At 37.5% G+C, this 24,271-nt stretch overlaps 3 protein-coding genes and 1 long non-coding RNA gene across 10 annotated transcripts; 3 read left to right on the top strand and 1 right to left on the bottom strand.

The window, feature by feature from the left end:
- Positions 1-8,691: 8,691 nt before the first annotated feature.
- Positions 8,692-16,259, top strand: LOC125577282. Of its 2 annotated transcripts, XM_048738585.1 has the most exons (4): positions 11,454-14,861; positions 15,045-15,332; positions 15,422-15,640; positions 15,731-16,259. In XM_048738585.1, the coding sequence occupies exons 2-4, from the start codon at positions 15,117-15,119 to the stop codon at positions 16,088-16,090; spliced, it is 795 nt and encodes a 264-aa protein (XP_048594542.1). In that variant the 5' UTR covers positions 11,454-14,861; positions 15,045-15,116; the 3' UTR covers positions 16,091-16,259. The 2 variants fall into 2 exon arrangements, 1 of the variants encoding a protein (XP_048594542.1); XR_007315651.1 differs by having other exon boundaries at positions 8,692-15,640; positions 15,731-15,759.
- Positions 14,037-14,909, top strand: LOC125576914 (vegetative cell wall protein gp1-like). The gene is made up of 2 exons (XM_048737441.1): positions 14,037-14,587; positions 14,732-14,909. Exons 1-2 carry the CDS (start codon positions 14,037-14,039, stop codon positions 14,907-14,909), a joined length of 729 nt encoding a protein of 242 aa, XP_048593398.1.
- Positions 16,260-17,311: 1,052 nt separating the features above from the next.
- LOC125577283 lies at positions 17,312-20,301 on the top strand. Of its 6 annotated transcripts, none has more exons than XR_007315656.1 (7): positions 17,312-18,386; positions 19,018-19,125; positions 19,291-19,359; positions 19,449-19,488; positions 19,554-19,590; positions 19,750-19,971; positions 20,069-20,301. It is a non-coding gene; the product is annotated as an uncharacterized LOC125577283 (long non-coding RNA). The 6 variants fall into 6 exon arrangements; XR_007315655.1 differs by having other exon boundaries at positions 19,291-19,354; XR_007315652.1 differs by having other exon boundaries at positions 19,291-19,488.
- A 2,949-nt stretch (positions 20,302-23,250) lies between these two features.
- LOC106395805 (gibberellin-regulated protein 12-like) lies at positions 23,251-24,023 on the bottom strand. The gene is made up of 4 exons (XM_013836157.3): positions 23,893-24,023; positions 23,763-23,807; positions 23,637-23,667; positions 23,251-23,544 (listed from the first exon to the last, which is right to left on the bottom strand). Exons 1-4 carry the CDS (start codon positions 23,950-23,952, stop codon positions 23,363-23,365), a joined length of 318 nt encoding a protein of 105 aa, XP_013691611.2. The 5' UTR covers positions 23,953-24,023; the 3' UTR covers positions 23,251-23,362.
- Between the last annotated feature and the right edge of the window lie 248 nt (positions 24,024-24,271).

Raw genomic sequence — 24,271 nt, forward strand, 5'->3', positions numbered from 1 at the left:
CAATGACTTCACATATGATCCAATGGAGGGGCTAGATGAATAACAAATTTGTGGTCATCAACCCGACCAAGAAGAATCATCTTCCATTCAAAAAATGGACCGAACTCAAGGTGAGCATTATGGTTCTTTTGCTTATAATCATTTTCCTTTTAATGTTTCAGATTTGAGGACAAATCTTTTTGAAGAGGGAGGGAATGATGCGCCCTTGAGTAGCACACCGGGCAAAACAGACATGCATGGCTTGATCATGGGAAGTAGTAATGATACATGTTCATTGTTTGAATCATATCTTCCAAAACACGAGGCTTCTACGCATGAAATCACTTAACTCAATTTGAGAGCTCCTCGAAGAAGAATCAGATCAAACGGAGTTCAGATGTGGGAGTTATGCAATTTACAAATCAGATGATTTTCAGTTCTCGCAAATTTGGACCGTGTGGATCATCCAGCCCACGTTCAGATCCTTACTGCCTTGGACCAAAACGACCAGAATGAACCTGGACACCAGCTGAAGAGTCATTTTCATCCAGATCCAGAAACCAAGAGTCTTTGACTCACTTTAATATTTTCTGGTCTTTGTTTTCATTTTCTATGTGTGATTTTCCACAAAACTCTTAAGTTTCTCTTTGACTCATAGTAGTATAAATATGTAATCTCTTCCATGAATAAAATCAGTCTAAGTTTGAGTTATATTTTTGTTTCTTCTTTTCTCTGAGTGAGAGAGAGAGAGTTCTTTAGCTAGTTCATTGGTGTGAACCGGCTTGTTGATTTGGTGGTCAGCCAATTCATCTTTGTGTGTTGTTTGGTGGTTAGCCAACACATTCATTCTTTCTTGGGTGGTTAGTCTTAGATCGTGGGTATATCAAGAGCCATTCCACATCTCTTTACGATCCTTTCAATTCATTTCCGTTCCAGAAGTGCCAATTGCCTTCTCGGTTCATATCTAACATCCAGATAAAGTGATCCTTTCCGATTTTGGGCGTATCACACGTGTTCACTAAACCAAAACGCTGCACTTCATTTAACTCATTCGGCATTATATGTGGGTTTGTCGTGTGATTGGTCTTTGTATTGTCCTACGTGTTTTAAACCCACCTGCGTCAAACCCAAATAAGCTTAAACGGTGTCATTTTGCAATTTAGTTTTTTTTTCTCTGCCGTTAGACTTCGACGCGACCTTCTACTCTTCTAGCCGCTGCAGTTCTTCGTGTTTTCATCTCACTGGTGATAAATATCTTCAGGCGTTACGGAATCAGTCAGAATCCAAACGTCGTCTTTAATGGAAACATTAAACTAGCTGTTAACTCTTCCCACGATTTATTATTGAACACATCCCCTTTTACTCCCTTGCTCTGAATCTTCTACTATAAAAGGTATGTTCTACACCCTAAAATTCACCAGTTCATCTTCTCACTGAAAATTCACCAATTCACCATTTGTTATTTGTCATTTTTTATTGCATATTTCATATCAGTCTGACTTAGTTCGTGCATATCATTCTTGCATTCAAAAAAAAAAAATCATAAGAATCATATCTCAATTATTTTCAAATTTTATATACCATATTTGCATATTTTGTTTCTGCACCTTCCATTCTTCGAAAAAGTCAAAAAATATATTGTCATTGCATTTGCTTCTTATTAATATTGTTCATATCTGCTTTGCATATCATTATAGTATATTTCATGCATTCCATTGTTGCATTCAAAAACAAAAAACAAAAATAATTTTTCATCATAAGTTAGAAAAATTGGTCCAAGGCATTTTAATTATTTTGTGTTGCATAGAATTCGACCAGGTGCCATGGATGAGGAAGATGGCTCTTGGGAAGAAGAGCAATCCATACTTGATGCATAAAGTAGTTATGGAGATGATCAATGGTCCGACGATTGCTCCAACACTGATCTTGAAGAGGATCCTTATGAAGGAGATCCTGAGCCAGTACAACCAGACCCATACCAAGATGAAAACATTCCTATTGACTGTTCCAGACACGAGGCTGACCTAGAAGAAGACTATGGGAGTGATTCATGGCAGGAAAAGACTGAAGCTGAAAACAGTCTAGAAATATCATAAGATTGGGATCATGAATCTGAAGAAGAAACTCAGCTCCAACTGGACGTCCAAGAGGACTTATGGGAGGATCAAACCCATCTTGATGCTGAACAAGATGACATGCCATGGTATGAAGACACCAACTCTCAGCTCAGTTTAAGAAAAACTGATCACAATGATGAAGAGACTTGGAACCGAGAAGATGAGCACAATAGCTTTGGTACTAACTCCGAAAATGAGGAGGAAGCCATAAGTGAGGCTGGAAGAAATGTTAAAGAGTCCCAACTTGTCTTGGCTGAAGAGGAAAAAGTTGAAAGTGAGACCGGAAGAAATGTTACTGAACTTGAAGCACACTCCACCTACTTTTCCTGTTATGGCCAAAGAGACGAAACTTACCTCAAGGGAGATGACGAAATGGAAGCCTTGTTCCAAATTCACCACGTCCCAGAAGAGGAGAAGCTGTCTTATGCTAATAAGACACTTACTGGACCTGCTCTTGCATGGTGGGCAAGAGAGGAGTATGATCAATGTTACTATGGTGACCCAGCTCATACTTGGGAGAGTTTCAACCATAAGCTCTAAGCCTCACACCTCAACCATAAGCTCTAAGCCTCACACCTCAACCATAAGCTCTAAGCCTGAAAGCAAGCAAGCTAATCAGCATCACAGCCCACAAAAGACAGAACTGGGTGTAGAGAAAAAATATGTCATGGAGCAAGAGTGTTCACAGCTAAGTTCACTCCAATTGATAAAGGGACCAGAAACATTTCCATACTCAAAAGGAGCTTTACCACCTGGAAGGAAGGAGGCCGAATTAGGCTTGAGAAAAGGTGGACCCAAAACTAAAGTTGAAGCCTTGGTACCGAGCTTGCAAAAACCACCAGCCTCATCACCAATTCAAGGTAAATCCTCTATCTCAAAAAATTTAAAATTCAGACATGTTATAGATGTTAAAAGAGAGGACATTTTGCTGTGACTTGTCCATCTAAAAAGCTATTAGAAAGTACATCACTTGACTTGAAAATGGAACCAACGAAAAGTGATAGCCTTGTTCCATTAAAGCTTTTAAATTCTGGATTTATGCACTTGTCTTTGCCAAAAAGTTTTGAACCAGGTATTAGCCAAGATGATGGACAACTAGGACATGATGAATGGGTGATATAGAAACAGGAACATCACCTAACTTGTTCCCAAAACGTTGAAAAGAAAAGAATCAACAAGAGCACACATGCTGCCAAAGAGCAAATCATTCTTCAATTAGGTGAAACTATTTGGGTAAATCTGATTTAAAAATTTTCTATTTATAATTTTCTAAACCCAGATATAATGCACTTGTTTTCTGGAAAAAGTGTTGAATTAATGAATTTATTACAGGAACAGAAGCAAGTGATCACATGGATGATAAACACAAAGAGATTACAAGGTGTTTAGATGCCAAAGTAAAACAAGAAGTTACCACAAGAAACTTTTTGATCCCAGACGACCCACAGGTCATGCACCCCCCACCAGAATGCCAGACCAAAGCATAGGAGTAGTCATGCCTTTCTTACTCAAAGGAGAGCCACCAGATGTGCCATCAAAGATCAAACCAATCAAATACCAATGTAAGGTCCTAGAATCTCAAAAGAGGATGAAACCTGACTTGCTCTATCTTGGAGCAGATTACCCAGTTTCAAGGTCGAAACTTTTCCAAGGGAGAGGGTATGATTCGACGATCAAATCAGTACATGAACCAGAGGCCAACCAGTTGCACCAATCAGCTAACCAAAAGACCAACCAGGATATGTTTTCAGTAAAAATGGCTTATCATACCAACCATGAGGAATTTTGCCATGAAACCAATTTTAATGCATTCTCATCAAGGAGTCAAGAAAAATTGGAAGAATCGTCAAAGATACTCGGACCAGAAAGATATGAATTTTACAAATCAAAGGTTCTCCATCCCTTCCATCTGCGAGTATTTGAGTTTAGAAGTTGTTTCAAGTCCAATGAGGAAGCGTTCCGACCCAGACCAACTCATGGACTTCAATATGGATCTATTAGCTTTCCAAAAATCCAAGATTGAAGAGAAAATTCAACGGAAATATGGAGTTATATCCCAATTCCCTAAACCGGTCAAACCAGTTCTGCAATTGCCTAATTTGGAGTCTCGCCTGTTCAATCTTAGTCAAAACAAACAATGGTGATAATGAGAGGTTTCTAAGCATCTGAGAAGTATATCCAGTGACTCAGGAGGAGTTGAATAATTCTTACCATGCACCGAAGCCCACATGATCAGGAGGATCTATTTATGGCCACACTTTCCTTATTTGGAGTTTCAAGCATTCAAACTCCAACAGCTCTTTTCCCATCAAAATTGGCACGATTTCTATCCATATTTCTGCAGTAAAAAAGTTCCCAAGAAGCTCACTTACAGCTTTAAACCGTCCAGATACAAAGCCATCATCTCAGCTCTTGAATCAAGCCATTTAAACCAAGAAATCCTCCAACAGCTAGTTTTCTTTATGTTTGATTTTATTTCCTTTCTTTTGTTATTCTTAGCAAGGGCCACAACCTATATAAGCTAACTCTATTGCTTTGTAAGAATTACCTTTCAATCTTCAAGAAATAATATTCAATTTGTTTATTTTTATCAAAGAGTCTTTGAATAGAAATCTGTCTTTATGATACTTGAGTGATTCTTGTGTTATATTGATTCGTCTAGCATAGGTTGTTTGTGTGATTCAATAGCCAGTGTTATTCCAGATTGAGAGAGTCAATCAAACCCACGGATTTAGAGAGTCAATCATCTTCTATCCTTCACCAATTCCATCATCGATCATCAATCATCTATCCACAATCCATCCCATTCTATCTCTATCTATTTATTTAATTTTCTGTTTTTATTTTTATTATTCAAAAACTCATTGTTGTTCTTTTGTTTTCAGGATAGATTGGACTTAAAAAGAACAGCAAGTCGGCCATCTTCACCATCTTCCCATCCGATCTCCATCTCTGTAGAAAAGATCGACCATCCAGCCCGTCGACCCTGAAGATGTAAGATGTCCGTCCTGAAGTAGTCGCTGACGTAGTTGCTGAAGCAGACGTCGTAGTGAGTAGTGAAGACCATGTGGAGTCAAGGTGCTGAGCTGGAGTCGTGTAGACTTGGAGAGCAAGGGAGTATCTTGGAGATATGGAAATAGGAATAAACTTGAGGAGCAAGTTTATGACTTAAAGAAAGAGGAATAAGTGCATTCCAAGAAAAGGAAAGTTGCACTTATTGTTATGGAAGATGTCCATACATGTTGCCTTGGAGACTAAGGTTTCTGGAACATGGAGAATAAGTATAAGATAACTATGGGGTCGTCTGTAGAGAGACAGAGACACGGAGGCTGATCTTATAGAGAGAGAGAGAAGCTCTTGGAAGTGTTCTGGGTCGTGCTGAAGCAGTGGCTGAAGTACTTGACGGAGAAGAGACATAAGCGGATAGCTTAAGATCTTTCAGTAGCGTGTGTTAGGGTGTTAACACTGACGTGTAAAAGCTGAATTAAGCAGATCTTGTAATAGATTGTTTAAGGAGATTCTAATAAAGCTTTGGTGTGCTCGTGTGATTTGTCTCTTGATTTATCTTATGCATTATCCTATTGTTGTGTCATCTTTGCACTAACAAGTGGTATCAGAGCGGAGCACCTAAGTTACCGGTGTTATCCTGAAAGTGAAGATGAACACGATTATTTCTGTGCAGAAGGCGATCGTGTTGAATGCAGACCAGTATGGTTATTGGAAGGCTCACATGAAGCAGATGATTCGAGGAATCAATGAAGATGCGTGGACAGCTGTGGAGATTGGTTGGGAGGAGCCTACCATAGTCACAGGAGGTGAGAAGAAGCCTAAACCAAAAGAGGATTGGTCAGAGGCAGAACGCAATGCATCAAAATTTAATGCAAAGGCGTTGTCGGTGATTTTTGGAGCTGTTGAAGCAGAGCAGTTTCAGCTGATTCAGGGGAGTACTTCGGCTAAAGAGGTGTGGGAGATCCTGCTGAATTCGTTTGAAGGAGATGAGAGTGTCAAGAGGACACGTCTTGATCATCTTGGGTCAGAGTTTGAGAGTCTCAGGTGGTCTGATAATGATTCTGTGGCGAGCTTTAGTGCCAGGCACATGAAGCATTTGTACTTGGGAAGAAGTACAAGGAGAAGAAGCTGGTAAAGAAGTTACTACGTTGTCTTCCAACAAAGTTTGAAGCTCACAAGGTGGTCTTGCAGATGACTACAAACACGGATGAGCTCAAGTTTGACAAACTTGTGGGTATGCTAAAGGCACAAGAGATGGAGAAAGACAGTAGTTCAGTCTCTACGTCAGGTGGTGCATCAAGGAGTATAGCTCTTGCTGCTGACAAAGATGGAGATAGATCTCCGAATGTTGAAGATGCCATGGGGATGTTGGCTAGGAATCTGAGTAAGATGATGAATTCCTCTGGTGGGTGGAATCAGTATGGTCGCCAGGGAGGTGATCGTGGCAATAGCAGAAGAAGAGAACGTCTTAGATGCTATGAGTGTGAAGCTGTTGGTCATATAAGGGCTGACTGTCCTGTAGCACAACGGAGAGAACTTAAGTGTTCTGAGTGTAGAGGTGTTGGACACACATGGCGTGAATGTCCAAACTCAAAGAAGGAAAAAGGAGTTCCATTGCAGTCGTCTGATGTTCAGAGTCTGAGGAAGATGGAAAGGTGATGAAGAACCTTGTTGCATTTGGTGCACGCAAGGAGGAATCTAGTGAATCCTCGGATTCAGATGTTGGTACAGGTGATGAGGAGTATCACGTGCTGTACAACAAGTGGTTGAATCTCAAGGATCAGAATCTGAGATGGGAGAATGTGGCTCAGAAGCAAACCAAGTTGCTTGAAGAAGTGCTGGAAGAACTTGCGACTGTAAAAGAGAAGAATGAGTCTTTGGAGCAGAAGGTTAGAAAGTTGAGGAAAGTCCAGCAGAAGGGGTTGCCACGTTTTGTGCATAGGAGCACATCAGAAAGTGGAGCCAAAGGAGCTTGTCAGGAAGTACGTCGGGACATACGACAGGGAGTAAGGCAGGAAGTTCTACAGCGCGTAGCTGTGAGTAACAAGCCGAAAGTAGTACATCAGTGCAACAACATGAAGGTCAGACAGGAGGTTCTGAAGCATGGTTGTGCAGCTGGTACAAGGAAGGAGACTGATTGGTGCATCAGCAACTATGTCAGGCAGAGCAAGAAGCAACATCGGATGTGCTGTTGGTTCTGTGGGAAGGTTGGACACAAGAAGGTGGAGTGTTTTGCTCGTGAGAAGAGCAGAAACATGGCCAAGAAGGGAAGGAGATTGAAGTGCGTCAAGAAGTGGTGCGAGATGATCTTCAGCGGTGTGTAATCACTCCAAGACAATAGCAACGAGTGTAGAGGGCACTCGGTGCGGATGGGGAAGGGCTCATGGTCAAGAAGAAGACACATGACGGAAGCCTGGTCCTCAACAGAAGCTGGTCGAAGGGTAGTTCGACAGGTGCGTCAGATCGTGATGCAGTACTTGTTATTCCGCTGCAGCAGGGGCTGTGTCATGATTATACATGAAGAAACAGACGGTTGGGTCTGTAAGGCTTGACATCTAAGCATCTGTTTTAGCTTAGTATGTAATCAAGCAGGGGGAGAATGGTGATGTTCTGGTCCTTAGTATGCATATCTCATGGGGGAGAAAAGCATGGTGTGGTGCACATCATGTGGGGGAGAAAAGCACATTTCGTATGAAAGTTTCCAGGTGAGGAACGTGGTTGTAACGTGGTTGCTGAACCAGAAGAGTGTTGTGCTTGATCGGCACACAAAGCTAAAAGGGGGAAATTGAAGATGTAAGATGTCCGTCCTGAAGTAGTCGGTGGCGTAGTTGCTGAAGCAGACGTCGTAGTGAGTAGTGAAGACCATGTGGAGTCAAGGTGCTGAGCTGGAGTCGTGTAGACTTGGAGAGCAAGGGAGTATCTTGGAGATATGGAAAGAGGAATAAACTTGAGGAGCAAGTTTATGACTTAAAGAAAGAGGAATAAGTGCATTCCAAGAAAAGGAAAGTTGCACTTATTGTTATGAAAGATGTCCATACATGTTGCCTTGGAGACTAGGGTTTCGGGAACATGGAGAATAAGTATAAGATAGCTATGGGGTCGTTTGTAGAGAGACAGAGACACGGAGGCTGATCTTATAGAGAGAGAGAAGCTCTTGGAAGTGTTCTGGGTCGTGCTGAAGCAGTGGCTGAAGTACTTGACGGAGAAGAGACGTAAGCGGGTAGCTTAGGATCTTTCAGTAGCGTGTGTTAGGGTGTTAACACTGACGTGTAAAAGCTGAATTAAGCAGATCTTGTAATAGATTGTTTAAGGAGATTCTAATAAAGCTTTGGTGTGCTTGTGTGATTTGTCTCTTGATTTATCTTCTGCATTACCTATTATTGTGTCATCTTTGCACTAACAGACCCGTAGACTCAGCTTCCCAGCCTGCAACATTTGGTGTCAGAGCCAGGTTTTGATTGCCTTTGCTTTCTTAGTTCTCTGAGAATTCGATCCCTAAGTGCCACGGCTCGACCTTTTATTTGAAAGAGTACAAATCACTCCTTAAGATAATTTGAGTGAAATCAGTAACTCAAATAATTAAAATCTGTTATGCCACATGCACATTTGGTTAAGAACTTTGCTATCTAATACAGTGTGTCACATGCTATAACCTTTGCTAGGTCTGCCCTTCTCAGGAATTGACATAAGTTATGTCACTACAAGAAAACACGTTTTTGCCGACTGATTTTACCGACTGATTATGTAGTCGCTAAATATACCGACTGATTCACGACTGATTAGCGACTATGCTACGACCGAAATAAAACAGTAGGTACTCAGTCGCCAAACAACGACTACAGAATTCAGTAGAAACCTAGTCGTTTATTAGCGACTGACTACAGACTAATGTGTAGTCGGTAAGCATCGGTCGGTAATTAGTCGGGAAATATAGTGACTGTTTAGCGACTGATATATATTAGGTGAAACCGTCACATTTCGGTCGTCAAAAACCGGTATAAAACACGTGAATGTCGTTACTAGTTTGGTGTAACAACCTTTTACGACCAAATATATCAGTCGGTAAAGTCAGTCGTAAATCAGTAGGAAAACAGTCGGAAACATTTTCTATATATACACCCAACCCAGTCATTTTTTCTTCGTGCGATGCTTGAAAGAATAAAAAAGTCAGAAAAAAACGTTCAGTCACATAATGGGAGGTAATTACAACTACACTAACTTTCGAGATTGGATGTACAAGAGGATCGATGAAGAAACGGGGAATTTCTCGGAAGAGTTCACAACGGGAGTAGAGCAATTCATGGCATTTGCAAACAGTCAGCCTCTAACACAGGATAATAATGGTAAATTCTTTTGTCCTTGCAGTGTTTGCAAGAATGAGAAATTTCTCCCGGGGCATCGAATTTTGAAACATATATATAGTAAAGGGTTTATGCTCGACTATTATGTGTGGTACAAGCATGGAGAAGAACTCGATATGGCTTTAGGAACAAGTTATGCTAATCCGACGCATTTAAGTGGTAGTGAAGATCACATTGGTAATGCAGTAGAAGATAGATATGTGGAAATGGTGAATGATGCATTTCGAGATAATGTGAGTTTTGATAACTATCAACATGGTGATAGTTATCAAAATGCAGTAGATCCGGAATGCAATCACTCGAAGAAATTCTACGACTTGTTAGAAGGAGCGAAAAATCCTTTATATGATGGTTGCCGAGAAGGTCACTCGCAATTATCATTGGCTTCTAGGATCATGCAAAATAAGGTGGATTATAATTTGAGTGAAAAGTGCGTTGATTCGGTATGTGAAATGTTGACAGACTATTTACCAGCTGGAAACCAATCAACCGGTTCACATTACGAGACAGAAAGATTGATGCGCAATTTGGGTCTCCCGTACTATAAAATTGATGTGTGTGTTAACAATTGTATGATCTTCTGGAAAGAGGATGAAAGGTGGGATAAGTGTCAGTTTTGTGATGCACCAAGATGGAAGCCTAGAAGCGAACGACGTAGAACCAAAGTGCCATATAGTCGTATGTGGTATCTACCTATTGCTGACAGATTGAAGAGAATGTATCAGAGCAAGAAGACAGCAGCAGCAATGAGATGGCATGCAGAGCACCAAGCAAAGGAGGGTGAAATGTCTCATCCGTCAGATGCAGCAGAGTGGAAACACTTTCAAGATCAACATCCCCGGTTTGCAGAGGAACCCCGTAATGTTTATCTCGGCTTATCTACGGATGGATTCAATCCATTTGGGATGTCTAATAATCATTCGTTGTGGCCAGTGATCTTGACTCCATATAATCTACCTCCTGGTATGTGCATGAATCCAGAGTACTTGTTTCTCACAATTTTGAATTCTGGGCCAAATCACCCACGAGCTAGTCTAGATATCTTCCTCAAACCTCTAATTGCGGAGTTAAAAGAGCTGTGGTCTACTGGAGTTGAAGCATACGATGTCTCTTTGAATCAAAATTTTAATCTTAAGGCTGTGCTTCTTTGGACGATAAGCGACTTTCCGGCATATGGGATGCTATCAGGATGGACGACTCATGGTAGGTTGTCTTGTCCAATTTGTATGGAAGATACAAAGGCTTTTTATCTGAAGAATGGAAGGAAGACGTGTTGGTTTGATTGTCATCGAAGATTTCTTCCTCGTGGCCATCCATTGAGGAAGAACAGAAAGGACTTCTTGAAGGGAAAACATGCTATGAATGAAGTTCCACCTGAATCTTTGAGTGGTGAGCAAGTTTATTCTGAGCGGTTAAAAGGTGTCAATCCACCAAAAACGTCCCAGTGCGGTGGAAATGGTCACGATAAGAAGAAACCCGGATATGGGAAGGAACATAACTGGCACAAGGAAAGCATATTCTGGGAGTTGCCGTACTGGAGGGACCTAAATCTTCGACATAATCTTGATGTTATGCATATTGAGAAGAATTTTTTCGACAACATCATGAATACTCTTATGAGTGTGAAGGGTAAGTCGAAAGACACAATCAAGTCAAGATTGGATATAGAACTTCTCTGTGATCGGCAACACTTACATGTTGATAGTCGTGGTCAAGCTCCTTTTCCTCCCTACACACTGGGAGAGAGCGCAAGAAAAAGTTTATTGGAATGTGTGAAAGTTGGGGTAAAATTTCCAGACGGTTATGCTTCCGACTTAGCTAACTGTGTTGATATAGAGAAGCGGAAGTTTTCAGGCATGAAGAGTCATGACTGCCATGTGTTTATGGAGAGGCTACTTCCATTTATATGTGCGGAACTCCTAGACGAGAACGTCCATCTTGCTTTATCAGGTACAAATTAATTAATTAATTATAGTTTCATGATATATTACATTTCGAAGAGTGTTTATAAATTGGGTTATTAACGATTTTAAATTTGTTTATATATTGCAGGGATTGGTTTATTTTTCCGTGACCTTTGCTCGAGAACTTTGCAAAAAAATCGCTTAAAAAAACTTAAACAAAATATTGTTTTGATACTATGCAATTTGGAAAAGATCTTTCCACCATCTTTTTTTGACGTGATGGAGCACTTGACTATACATCTCCCCTATGAAGCAGAACTAGGAGGCCCCGTGCAATATAGGTGGATGTATCTTTTCGAAAGATATTTTAAGAAGTTGAAAGCGAACGCAACGAACAAAAGCCATGCAGCAGGGTCGATAGTTGAAGCATATATCAATGCTGAGATTGCTTATTTCTCAGAACACTACTTCGCTGACAGTATACAAACAAAATCGAGGTAAATGTTATAATTAGTTACATGTTCGCCTTTTCATGTGTATTTATATGTTTTCTTCTAAAATGTGGATCTCTTGTCCTAATATGGTAGGTTTACAAGATTTGAAGTAGGTGAAGTCCCTGTATATCATGTTGAAGGAGTACCAGATATATTTATTCAGGTAGGTCGTCCAAGCGGGGAAATGCAAGAAATTTGGCTTTCCGAAAAAGATTATCTATGCGCACATGCTTATGTTTTGCGAAATTGTGATTATTTTCAGCCATTTGAGAGGTATATATAATTTGACAAATTAAATCCATACCTTATATTTCTCACACTAATCTAACAAATGCATACCTTCTCATATTTTAATTTTGTTGCTCTAATATAGCATGTTCGAAGATTTTCTTTCTGTAAAATATCCAGACCTTTCTGAAAGAGATCTCTCCACGAAGAGAGCTGAGGAATATCATATATGGGTGAAAGATTATGTACGTCTCAGTTATACTATTATAATACTTAATTTTACATAGTGTTTATCTTGTGTATATATATTTACAGGTTACTCACTGGAGCGAAACACATCCCTTTCCTGCTTGGGTTAAAGAGTTTGTACAAGGACCCGTGAATAAAGCCAAAACCTGGCCAATTTATTTCACTCGAGGTTTTCTGTTTCATACCCAAACGCATGGTGAGGGACGAAAGACTTGCAACTATGGAGTATGTGCTAAAGGAGAGAGTTATACAAATGCAGCTGATGAATCTCAGTACTATGGGATCTTAACAGATATCATACAAATCAATTACGAGGGTATAGTCGATTTGAAAATCACACTTTTTAAGTGTAAGTGGTATGACCCTGTTATTGGTAGAGGCACTCGGCGGAAAAATGGCGGAATAGTGGATGTTCTCTCATCGAGAAAATACTACAAATATGATCCATTTATTCTAGGTACGTTTGTATATATATACTTATTGTTTATATTTTTATTAACTATATTTATTTTTGTTTAACAGCATCTCAAGCAGATCAAGTTTGTTATATTCCATATCCATATGTAAGAAAACCGAAGCAGTCTTGGCTCAATGTTCTAAAAGTGAATCCGAGGAGAATCATTTTTGGAGAATATGAAGACAAAGATCCGGTGACTTTGCAACAAGAAAACGATGATGCTGTTTTGATGACCACAGTTGAAGACCTTGAAGTCGACCATTTGGTACATGCTCCTGGAGAACCGATCAATATTGATTTCGATGTGGCAGATGCAGAACCTAATGATGAATTCCGATGTAATTTATCATCTTCAGACGATGATGAAGATGGAGATGAAGATGAACCGTACTAAGTTGCTTAATTAACATGATGAAACGATCAATATTCGGTTTCCATGTATAATATTATCTTGTAATATGATGAACTTCGGTTACCATGTATAATATTATGTTTCATATATATGTTATAAACTTTATTTGTCGTATTTAATATATTATGTTGTAATACAATGTTATTTTGGATTTAGGGATTAGGGTTTCGATTTAGGGGTTAGGATTAAGGTTTATTATGTACATTTTTATTTGGCTCCAAAAGTTCTTAAATCGCAAAAAACATTTAAAATATATGTTGTAATATTTAATTATGTATATTTGTATTTTCAAATTTATTTTCAAATTTATTTGCAAATTTAACGACTGATTACCTACTTATTACCGACTATTAAGCCAAAAATTCGGTTTTGCCTCCAAAAAATTATTGAACCGCGAAAATATTTGGTTATAATTTGATGTTGAATTTCAATTTAATTTTCATTTTAAAAAATGATGACTGAATTCCTACTGATTGGCGACTGATGATCTAAACCGGGAAAACCCAAAATTTTTAGACTTAAAGCCCGCGTTAACAAAGCCCAAAATTTTATTTCATCTCTTCTAATTTCGCGGAAGAAGAAACAGAACCACCAAGAAAACCCTAATCACTCTCAATCTCCATCTCGATCTCAATCTCAATCTCTCTCACGATCTCAATCTCCATCTCCATCTCGATCTCAATCTCTCCCACAGATCTCGACGGCCACTCTCTCCCACCGGTCTCGATCGCGATCTCTCCCACCGAGCTCGATCTCGATCTCTCCCACCGGTCACAATCTCGATCTCTCCCGCCGATCCCGATCTCTCCAGCATCTGTCTCCGAAGATGGGTGGAAAGAGGAAGCGGAATACCGTCAAACCCAACTCCTCTCGGGTTACACAACGCCCAGCTACTTTACCAGCTCAGTATGACTTCGTACCGAGGGATCCATCTCCGTCGATCCCACCCGTTCTCCCTAAGAACAAACCTCTCCCTAAGAACAATCCTCTCCCATCTGTTCGCGATTATCCTCCTCCGAGAAAGCTGTTTCCGGAAACGAACTTCCCACCTTCTCAATCAGCTCCGTCGCCTCTCACTCCAGCTGCTGCGACGTCTCAACCTCAACATCGACAAACTCAGTCGACTGAACGTATGAACACACTTCCTCCAAGTCAACCGGCTCCAGTTCGAGCATCTCAATCGCCTCACAGTTCTGAAGCACAAAATTCTCGTTTTCCAGAAGAGGAGGAGGAGGAGGATATGTCCGATGTAGAGGCTCCGGTTCAACCTAATCTCGCCTCTGACCATATGGATCTTTTGAACTCCCTTCTAAACCAGCCAGGTCGAGCGAAGAACACAATTGTCCTGTCTCGCAACCTTGAGCCTGGAACCACATGGTATTTTCTCTTCCTTTCTTACAATTGTTGATGATTCTTTGATGATTCATTGCTTATTGGTTATTGATCAGTTATGTTCTTTGCTTGTCTTCTTTTAGAAATTTAATTTAAAAATTTGTATTGATGATAATTATATGTTTGTAGGTTTGGGTATGACAAGTCGAGCTTGTCTAGGAAGATTACCAAGATTTTAAAGAACAAGTTTAATAAGCCTTTCTACAGCTGGACTCGTGTGCCTAGAGACAGACAAGAACGCTACTTTCTGGAATTTGCCGTAAGTTTCTCTGTCTCTTCTCTGTCTTTGAGTTATTATAGTTATTAAGTAAGTGGTGTTGACTGGTGTTGTGCAACTCACCATCCATGTTAACTTGTCTTTTTTGAACAAGTTTATTACACACTGTTTTTTTAATTCTTTGGTTTTTGATGGCTAACTAGTATCTTCTATGTTCATTTGTAGAAAACTCACACATGGGATCCATCATTGACTGGTGTTGTGCAAGAACATTTCGAGGCCATTGCTCTTCTACGAATGAAAGACATGGTCAGCGAAGTAAGGACATCTCGGCAGCAGCCTAATTGGATAGGCGACACACTCTGGAAACTAATGACCGACTATTGGGACACTGACGCTGCGGTTGCAAAGAGTGCTACAGCATCAGCATCTAGAATGTCTGACCGTCAAGGTCTTGGCTTTCACACACATAACTCTGGCCAGAAGTCTTATATGCAGCTCCACCAAGAGATGGTGAGTCCCTACTTCTTATCTGTTCATTGTGATAAGTCTGTTTGGTTTTTAAACATTTTATACTGATCTTTTCTTCCATTTTACTTCAGGTTGTTGAATTGGGAAGACCAGTGAGCTTTGGTGAAGTATTCATCAGAGCTCATACAAAGTCAGATGGAACCTTTAGTGATTTCAAAGCTAAACAAGTTATTGAGGCTTTCAAGAAGCAAAAAGAAGCTAAGTTGGCCACCCTTGAGACTGATGATCACACCGAGACTGGGCAGCATCCACCACTATCAATAGAAGAGGAGAATGAGCTGTTTATTCAGGTTGGGTTTCTTACTCAACATTTTCTTTTTTGCATTCATAATAGTCTCTCACTTGTTATTGATTGTCTTGCTTGTTATTGCTTGTTATAGGCCACTTTCACCAATGACAGGGGGCAAATTTATGGCCTTGGAAGCTTGAAGAACCAACTTAATGAAGTGGCATATGACCCAAGAAGCTTGTCCTCTTTCATCCAAATGCAGCAGCAACTTGAAGAAGCTCAACGTCAAATCAAAGAACAAGCTGCTCTTCTTGCAAAGGCTGAGGAAGATCGTGCCCAAGCTGCTGCTGCTGCGGCAATGGTTGAGGAAGAGCGTTCCAGAGTTATAGCTACTCAGCAAGCTACGATCGATGAGTTGTTAATGGTTCGGAAGTACATCGCCACCACAGACCAGAGATTCTTGGACTTCATCTCCAAAGAAACAGCTTCATCTGATCCCCATCATGTTTAGGTCTTTCCCTTCTCCTATGTGAAAAACTACCTTTTGGATGTGTGAAACTTGTAAACTCTTTGGAGTTCTTTCTGTTTGAAATTTGATTACTCCTAAGTTATGGAGTTCTTTTGTTTGTGTATGGTATTTAAAACTTTTATGATTTCAAAATCGTTTTTAGTAGTACTAATAGCAGATTTAAATAACAAATCATGGACAAGAAAAACAATACACCAAAATCATATATTTAACAGCCAAAAAAATATGGTAATTAGTCGCATATCAGTCGCGAAATCAGTCGTAAATTTTAAGCATATCAGTCGCTAATCAGTCGTGATTCGGTAGCAGTAATATACCGACTGTTTTCCTACAGAGATAGTTAGTCACTAAGTCAGTCGTGTAATCAGTCGCTAAATGCAGTCGTTAAACTCAGTCGTTAAATTCAGTCGCTAAACGCAGTCGTTAAATTCAGTCAGTAAGCCGTCGTAGAATAGTCACTAAATAAGTCGTAAATCAGTCGCCAAATGCCCTACTAATTACCGACTGAAGTTACGACTGATCATAATAGTCGTCAAACAGTCGCTAAATACCGACTGTTTTACGACTAAAATATTTAGCGACGAGGTATATTACGACGACTCTTATCAGTCGTTAATCAGTCGGAAATGACCATTTACCGACTGAATACCGACTAATACCGTAGTCGGAAACGACCTGTTTTCTTGTAGTGTGTGGCGGGGGGAAGCTATCCACCTCTTTTCGATCATCACAGTCCAATGAAAATATATAAGAATATGGAAAGTCTTTTGATAAATAATAACATGGACAATCTTTTAGCACGATGAGTATGTCTGATCTTCTCTTTTGAATATAAACTGAAATATAAACTGAAACTTAAGATGTGAGAGTCCTAACACCTCGTACTTTATCATAAGCGTTCCATATAGTGGGAATATACTCAAATCATCATATAGTGGGAATATACTCAATTATTTTTGCCGTTAATTGTCCCAATATGCTCATGGAGTTATCATCAAAACTTTGAATCTAGGACTTTCTCGTAACTGGGTCTTCAATGAATACCAATAGTTCTTAGAGTGGTGTGAAAATTTTCAATCATCATTTCATTCACAACCATAGCTTTATACCTTAGATTCAGGTTGACATTTCATTCACAACCATAGCTTTATACCTTAGATTCAGGTTGACAAAAAATCTTGGGGGAAGGGGGGGGGAGGGTTAGAAGAAAAGTTAGGAAGATTTGAAATATACGATTTTAGAGAAACTCATATGTTAGATTGGCTTGATGAAGATGATTCTGTGAGAATAAAAAATACTGGAGATTGTTAAAGGAAAATAGGTAAGAAGAAATGAAACAATATAATCTAGAATGATTAATTTTTTTTATGATTATAATTACAACGCAATGAGCTATCCACACAAATATGATAAGATATTTTTGGAAAAGAAAAATCAAACCCTCTCATACATTCTAAAAGGCCATAAAATTATGTTGAACCCCAAATCTCGAATTTAATCAAGTTTTTATGATATCAAGAAATTAGCTTTTTGTTTGTAGAAATATGTGAGCCAGATTTCTTTATATCTTATACAATAAAGTAGATTTTTCTTTCTTTTCCTTCCTCCACGTCATCACGGAGAGAAGGGCAAATCCCAACACGTGTCTGCTCAAAAGTTTTTCCTTCCTTTACTATGTTTGGGCTGTTGTTGTTGTGTCCTTTGTTTATGTTGAGTTTTTGTGTTTGGGCTTTTATATTAAGGTTTTTGTTGAGGCCCGTTGTTTCTAGGTCTGAATGAGTTAGACCCATTTATAGCATCTCCTATCTTCTATCTTCTATCTTCTATCTTCTGCTTCCATGGGCGTGTGCAACACCTCCTTCACCGTTACAGCGATAACCAAGCCTTACCATTACTGTGCTCTTTAACTCTTAGAAATTATGAAAACCCACTATTCATGTTTCCCAGACCCTGCTGTATGTAAACCTTAGCTATGAATCCAGAAAACGAATGGCCTTCTCACAACCATTTTCTTCTTCAGCTTTAGAAAGTAACATGTATTCCTTTCCTCTTCTCTTTCTATTATGCTTAAAGTTCTTGACTAACGTGATTCCAAACATGGGTATGCGTTTTAAGGGAATTTAGATGGATTCATGCTTTTGTTGCCTTGTATTACTCAATTTTTCCATATATAGATAGCTGAGTGGACCCGGAGAAGGATTAACTGACAATAGTTAGAAAGGCCTCAATATTTTGCTCCGCCCCTTCAATTGGAAAAGGTTATCAACTACTTCGCAAGGTCAGTTATCTCTTTACTAACTATGTCAAACTATAAAATACACAATTTTGAAGAGAACTAGCACTATGCCAAACTATGCCAAACCAAGTTTTTGTTCCCAAACTAGCAGTCAAGGCTCAAAGTCACAAAAATAGGTTTCATTAAAGAGGTATACATTTATACCCATTGGATTAATTAATCTAAAGCTTAGGGTTTAGAGTTAAGGGGTGGAGTTTTGGAATTAGAGTTTAAAATTTTATAAAATAAAAAATAAATACTAAAAAATTAAAAATAAAATTTAAAAAACAGTTTCAAAAAGTATTTTTGAATTATAAAAAGAAAATTTGGAAAAAAAAAATTTCAAAAAAAATTATAAAAAGTTTCGAATCTGAAAACATATAATCTGAAACTATAAAAAAAAATTATTTTTTCATTTTTTTATTTTTATTTTATTTGTTTTTATTTATTTTTGTATGTTTATTTAATTTTAAACCAAGGGTATTAAAGATATTATACCCTTTAATGAATGTCATTTTTTGACTTTTTCCTTCTAATGCTATTTTGAGACAAAAACTCAAAAGGTGTTATTATTGACAATTGCCCAATTTTGAATACAATTTGCAATTTTTTTAATCCGTTCAGTTACTTTCAGGCTCTTAACATTTTCGTACTATGTCCAAGTTAAATCTTTTGGTGTCCTGATGGCAAAGTCATAGTTGTTGAGCTCGAAATGGAAACATATGCGTTTCAAGTTGTTCAAGTAAGCAAACCTCAACCATGTTCTCACATCGTGAAGTTGTCAATGGTCTAGAAATGAACGAACACATGCTTTTATCCGAATGTTGTCAATACTCTTATGCATAACGGGAAGCCCCAAGCTCTAGCTGTCGTGTGTCTGATTTCAGAATTTGTTGAATACATACAGGTTATATATTGAATTAACCCTTCACCAAACACTTTCGCTCTCCCATTTTAATCCTCATTCTACGGTGAAGTATAGATACAAATATTGTCCGATCCCATCCCATCCCACATCAGTGTAAAAATATTGAGCCTTCCTTTTGCTCTGTAATTTGATTGCAGAAACAGAAATGTCTTCTACCTGAAGATCTCCCCGCATAAGGTAACTCGTTTCAACTCTCTACATCGCTTATTTCGCATTTAAATGAATATGTTTTGTCATTGTAGGAATGCATCAGCAGGATCACCTCTTTGGAGATCTTTGGTATTTTCTATCTTTATCCAATCATAATAATAGCATCTGTCGAGCAGTTTGTTATATAGCATGAATAAGCATTAGAAACATTGATGATTGTGTGTATTTAAACACGTGAAACAGTTATGCGACTCTTGAGATCTGAACGCCTTCTTTTCTTTTATTCAGGGAGGCTCTCTGGGGGTTATGGATGATAGAGCTAAATAAATTTACATATCACTTGAAGAGATGAATGTGGTTGCTGATTACATCAAACGTCAAGGAAGACTTAGTATCTCACATCTATCCAACAACTGACTGTGGACCATGCAATCATCTTTCTATCGGTACCAGCTGCAACTTCAGAGGACCCACATACCTTACGATTGGTTGTTGGATCTATTGCTATTGGTATGATTACATATTTCACTATATCTCACTTAAATTATGACATTTCCCTGCCATTTAAAACCAATCTCACTGAGTTTTTCAGTGTCTGGACTTATAGGATGAGAGGGAGCTTAGCTTGGACTCACTTACACATCCATAGCTATGGAATACAGAGCAATACTGCAGGTTGGTGCAACATCGTCGAAAACATTAAAGCATATCAGTGTTTTTTGCATTAAGAAGTTGAATGGGTTTTTAATAGTATTGTTCCCAATCTAAAAGATAACACCACAAAAACTCCTAGCATGTTTTATTCTGGGAATTACTGCACACTAAGCTAAATTTTGTCCCGGTGGATTATGATCAGAGAATGTGAGAATGTGAGATGAAGTCAAAGTATGTTGCTGGAATTTAGCAATGTCCGTTAACATGCATATATTCCAGCATAGAAATTGCTAAATTGTTCTACCAGAGAATGTGAGGAAACACCAAGCTATGGTCGTTACTGTCATGACTAGCATGATTTAATTCTTATTATCCTTAATTCATTTGTTCAAGATCTCATAAGAAGTTAAAGCGGTGTATGCTCACTAAGGTTCAACAAATATGTTCTCAAGGTCTGGTTTATAATAAACAAAATAAAAATTGAACCAGTTATCAAAGAGCTCATAGAGAAGATCAAACTGGCAAAAACTTTTTGGTTATATACATTTAATTAGCTTATTGAAAACTCAATCAATAATATTACATGAGTGAAGTAGGCAAAGATTCTACAAGGAATGAAGTGGTGCTGAATTGAAATATTGCAAAGGTTATAAATTGTCACATTTGCTTCTCGATACTACCTATCAACACGAACGGTTACATATGGACACTTTTGAGTATCCTCTTTGTTTTTTTGTGAACCCATTCTAACTTCTAAGGCATATACACACGTAATGACGTAAATATGTTTTCATTGTATATATGATCATACGAACATTTGTTATTTATTAATATGATCAATGTTTTAACATCACAGGATTCACGTGCTCTGTGAGCATACTGAAATATGATATCAGAGAATTACGAAAATGTAACTATCAATGCATATCTCGACCTCTATGCAAGTGATAAAAATTAATCCAGAGCGAATGCTAGAGGTTTGTATTTTACTCCGACTCAATCTTTTTGCCAAGAATATAAAAATATGAACACCACATTTTAGTGAAACTTTTCTGAATTTCTTATAATATTAGTAGAATTAAATGACTTAACCCTTTGAATCTAATATAATATAGTTCTAAAAAAAAAATCACGGCCATTCCAAGAAAATCACAGCAATTCGTATATATATTACCATCTATTATGTAATTTGATGTTTTTGGCCCATTTTAATATATTTTTTATTTACTAATTTCTTTAATTTACCATTTCTGACATGTAAAAATTGGAAAAAGTGGAATGTAAAAATAGTCAGGCGGAGAAACTTATATGTATTGACATCTATTTTTGTTATGTATTTTAAAAAAAAAGTTTGCGTAGAAAAAATCTTCAAAAGTTTATTTCGTCGTGCTCTTCTTCTCCTCTCAAAAAACACGAGTTAAGCAAACAAATTATATTTGATCAAAACAAAGCGAGAGCTGAGACCTGTTGGAAACATAACAAAATAATGCTCCAACAAATCACAGTCTACAAAGCAAACTGAAGTTCATAATAAGTAGTCAGACAGCAAAACCCCTTATCTAGCTGCCACAGGAAAGACCTAGACAACATATACATGCAGATGCGAAGATCTGTTGCTTTCATATAAAAATATCTACAAACATACATATTAACGTCGTACCTCGAATAACTATTAGCTACAAACGCATCAAAATAATAAATAGTGGACCCATAATTTTTTCCGCAACTGGACATAAACCAGAATTCAATTACTCATAACACTAACACACCTCCATAAAGTAAGGGCATTACTGGTTCATACGCAGCGGTTGCGGTTGTGGGAGTTTACGGATGCATGTGGTTGTGGTTTCTAGCGGTTTTAAGAGATTTGTACGACTGGTTTTGCGGTTATAAATTGATGTGTTTGTAGGATACTTATGAATGGTTAGCTACCAAATGATATAGTGGTTAAATAATAAATTAACAATATTTATATAATTATAATTATAAAATATCAAAAATAATAATATTATAATGAATATAAAATTATATTTAAAAAGTTATGGTTTTAAATTTTTAAAAATTACAGAAAATATTTTTATTTTAAAATTTTATAATACTAATTAAAATAGTATTTTTTATAATTCCAATTTATTTTTTATTGAATATTTTTATTTTTGTATTATATTGTTTAAAAAAAGAAAAGAAAAGTATCTTTCCGTAACCGTCCGCAACGGAAAACTCTAGCTAGAACCATCTTTTGAATTTACAAGGTTTAGGACAGTTTAAAGCGGTTTAGAACGGTTTGAATGATTGTTGCAAAACGCCAACAACCGCTATCAACTGCAAAAGCTGTGTTTGCGGATGGTAGCAGTGAAACCAGTCATACCCTAAACATATCATACATAAGAACTCAACCTCTCTTGGAAACAAAAGCCCCAATCATATCCCAAATCATGCAAACCAAACGTCCAAACCGGTGATCAACACATAGCTTGCCCCATTAAAATAAAAAGGTCCTTAAAACACCCCCCCAAAATATAAGACTCCTGTCCGAAGCTTAAACAAAAGTCTACCTGAAAGTATGATGAAACCAGTGGAGACAAATGGAATAACTTAAGCTCAAAACAATTACAAGCACCTGATAGAACAGAAAAATAAATGACCATCAGTGCTTTATTTGAACCAGTGAGAACAATTAGAAACAACTGCCGTGTGGTTCAAAAAAAAAGAGGAAACACCTGCCGTAACTGTTTCCAAGAAAAGAAAAACATAAAATGGGACCATAACATTACCAATCAACTGACTATCAATTAGTTATTTCCGAGTAAGAGCAACTTATTCAAACAATAGGGGATTTACATTATTAATCAACATATCTCAAGCATCACTCAAACATTTTTCATCGACCTTTACTTTATGTTTTAAGTTTTAACTATATTTACTTTGGTGCAACTATCAACTATTTATTCTATTTTTATTGCATTAATCTATGAAAATCATTTATGCTTTTCTTTTTTTGATCTAAACAACTAGAAAACAAGATAATACATTACTATCACTAAACACTATCAAATAGATCAAAAAAATATTTTGAATATATTAGAAAATAAAATATACGAACCCGGCGCTACCACTAGTATGTCATATATTTAGTTTTGCAGTGAAAACGAAACTTCATATTTTATTTGATATTACAAAAATGGTCAAATACATAGATATTTTAAAGAAAAAGCATTTAACATATTTTCCAGTTTTATTTGTGATATTATGGACATTTTGGTTCACCCTCCTTGGTTTTCAAGTTATTATAACAAGGACATTCTTCTTTATGTCCATAAGTTCCCGATGGCACACACAAACACTTATTACAACAATAGTTACAAAAGAATAGGCATGGCTTCTGGTGAGATGTTGCTGAGCATCGGAAATCGCATGCTTTCGGACATTCTTAACACAAATACAAACAACATTAAATAAATCACTGTTTAGTCCATTCATCAATTATGTAAAAAAAATAACACTTTTTAAAACAAGATTACCATCTGGTGTAAGTGAACCTGGTCCTCCTTTCTGAAATGTTTTAAATGCACACGTTAGTTGGTTGATGACAAAAATGAATACAATAAATTTACAAATACATATAATTATGATCTATAAAGATATACCATATGTATAGCCGGGGCTTCAGATGTACTCTCTAGTTCATCGGCCTGTAGAAAAAATAAACAGAAATATAAAACCAGAATTTACTGAAATTATAAACCAAAAGAAGATGAAAAAATATTTGATTATTACATTGGAAAACTGAGTAGCAAACAACAAACTGAATACAGTAAGGACAACAATGAGTTTCATCTTTCTTTTTTTTTCTTTCTTCTACTATTGTTATTAAACTTTTATGTATTTCACCGGTCGATGATTATCTATTTATAACCAAAAACATTGGCTTACTATATTAGGTTTTTAATAAGTAATGGAATTGCTAAATAGGTCAAACCATATATTATCATTCCAAATTTGCTAAATACATAATGGTCAAAACATATAATACCATTCCCAAATTGCTAAATACATAATGGTCAAGACATATATTATCATTCCCAAATTGCTAAATACATAATGGTCAAAGCATATATTATCATTCCAAGATATGTTTTCTTTGCTAATATATTCC

This window comes from Brassica napus, chromosome A8 (assembly GCF_020379485.1).
Source record: "Brassica napus cultivar Da-Ae chromosome A8, Da-Ae, whole genome shotgun sequence".
NCBI lineage: Eukaryota > Viridiplantae > Streptophyta > Magnoliopsida > Brassicales > Brassicaceae > Brassica > Brassica napus.

Coding starts and splice junctions, on each gene's coding strand:
- LOC106395805 (XM_013836157.3), bottom strand. CDS start 23,952: ATGAAACTCATTGTTGTCCTTACTGTATTCAGTTTGTTGTTTGCTACT. Junction 23,668..23,762: donor AAGCCCCGGCTATACATATG/GTATATCTTTAT, acceptor AAAACATTTCAG/AAAGGAGGACCAGGTTCACT. Junction 23,545..23,636: donor AGGTTCACTTACACCAGATG/GTAATCTTGTTT, acceptor ATTTGTGTTAAG/AATGTCCGAAAGCATGCGAT.
- LOC125576914 (XM_048737441.1), top strand. CDS start 14,037: ATGGGTGGAAAGAGGAAGCGGAATACCGTCAAACCCAACTCCTCTCGG. Junction 14,588..14,731: donor CTTGAGCCTGGAACCACATG/GTATTTTCTCTT, acceptor ATATGTTTGTAG/GTTTGGGTATGACAAGTCGA.
- LOC125577282 (XM_048738585.1), top strand. CDS start 15,117: ATGAAAGACATGGTCAGCGAAGTAAGGACATCTCGGCAGCAGCCTAAT. Junction 15,333..15,421: donor TGCAGCTCCACCAAGAGATG/GTGAGTCCCTAC, acceptor ATTTTACTTCAG/GTTGTTGAATTGGGAAGACC. Junction 15,641..15,730: donor AGAATGAGCTGTTTATTCAG/GTTGGGTTTCTT, acceptor TGCTTGTTATAG/GCCACTTTCACCAATGACAG.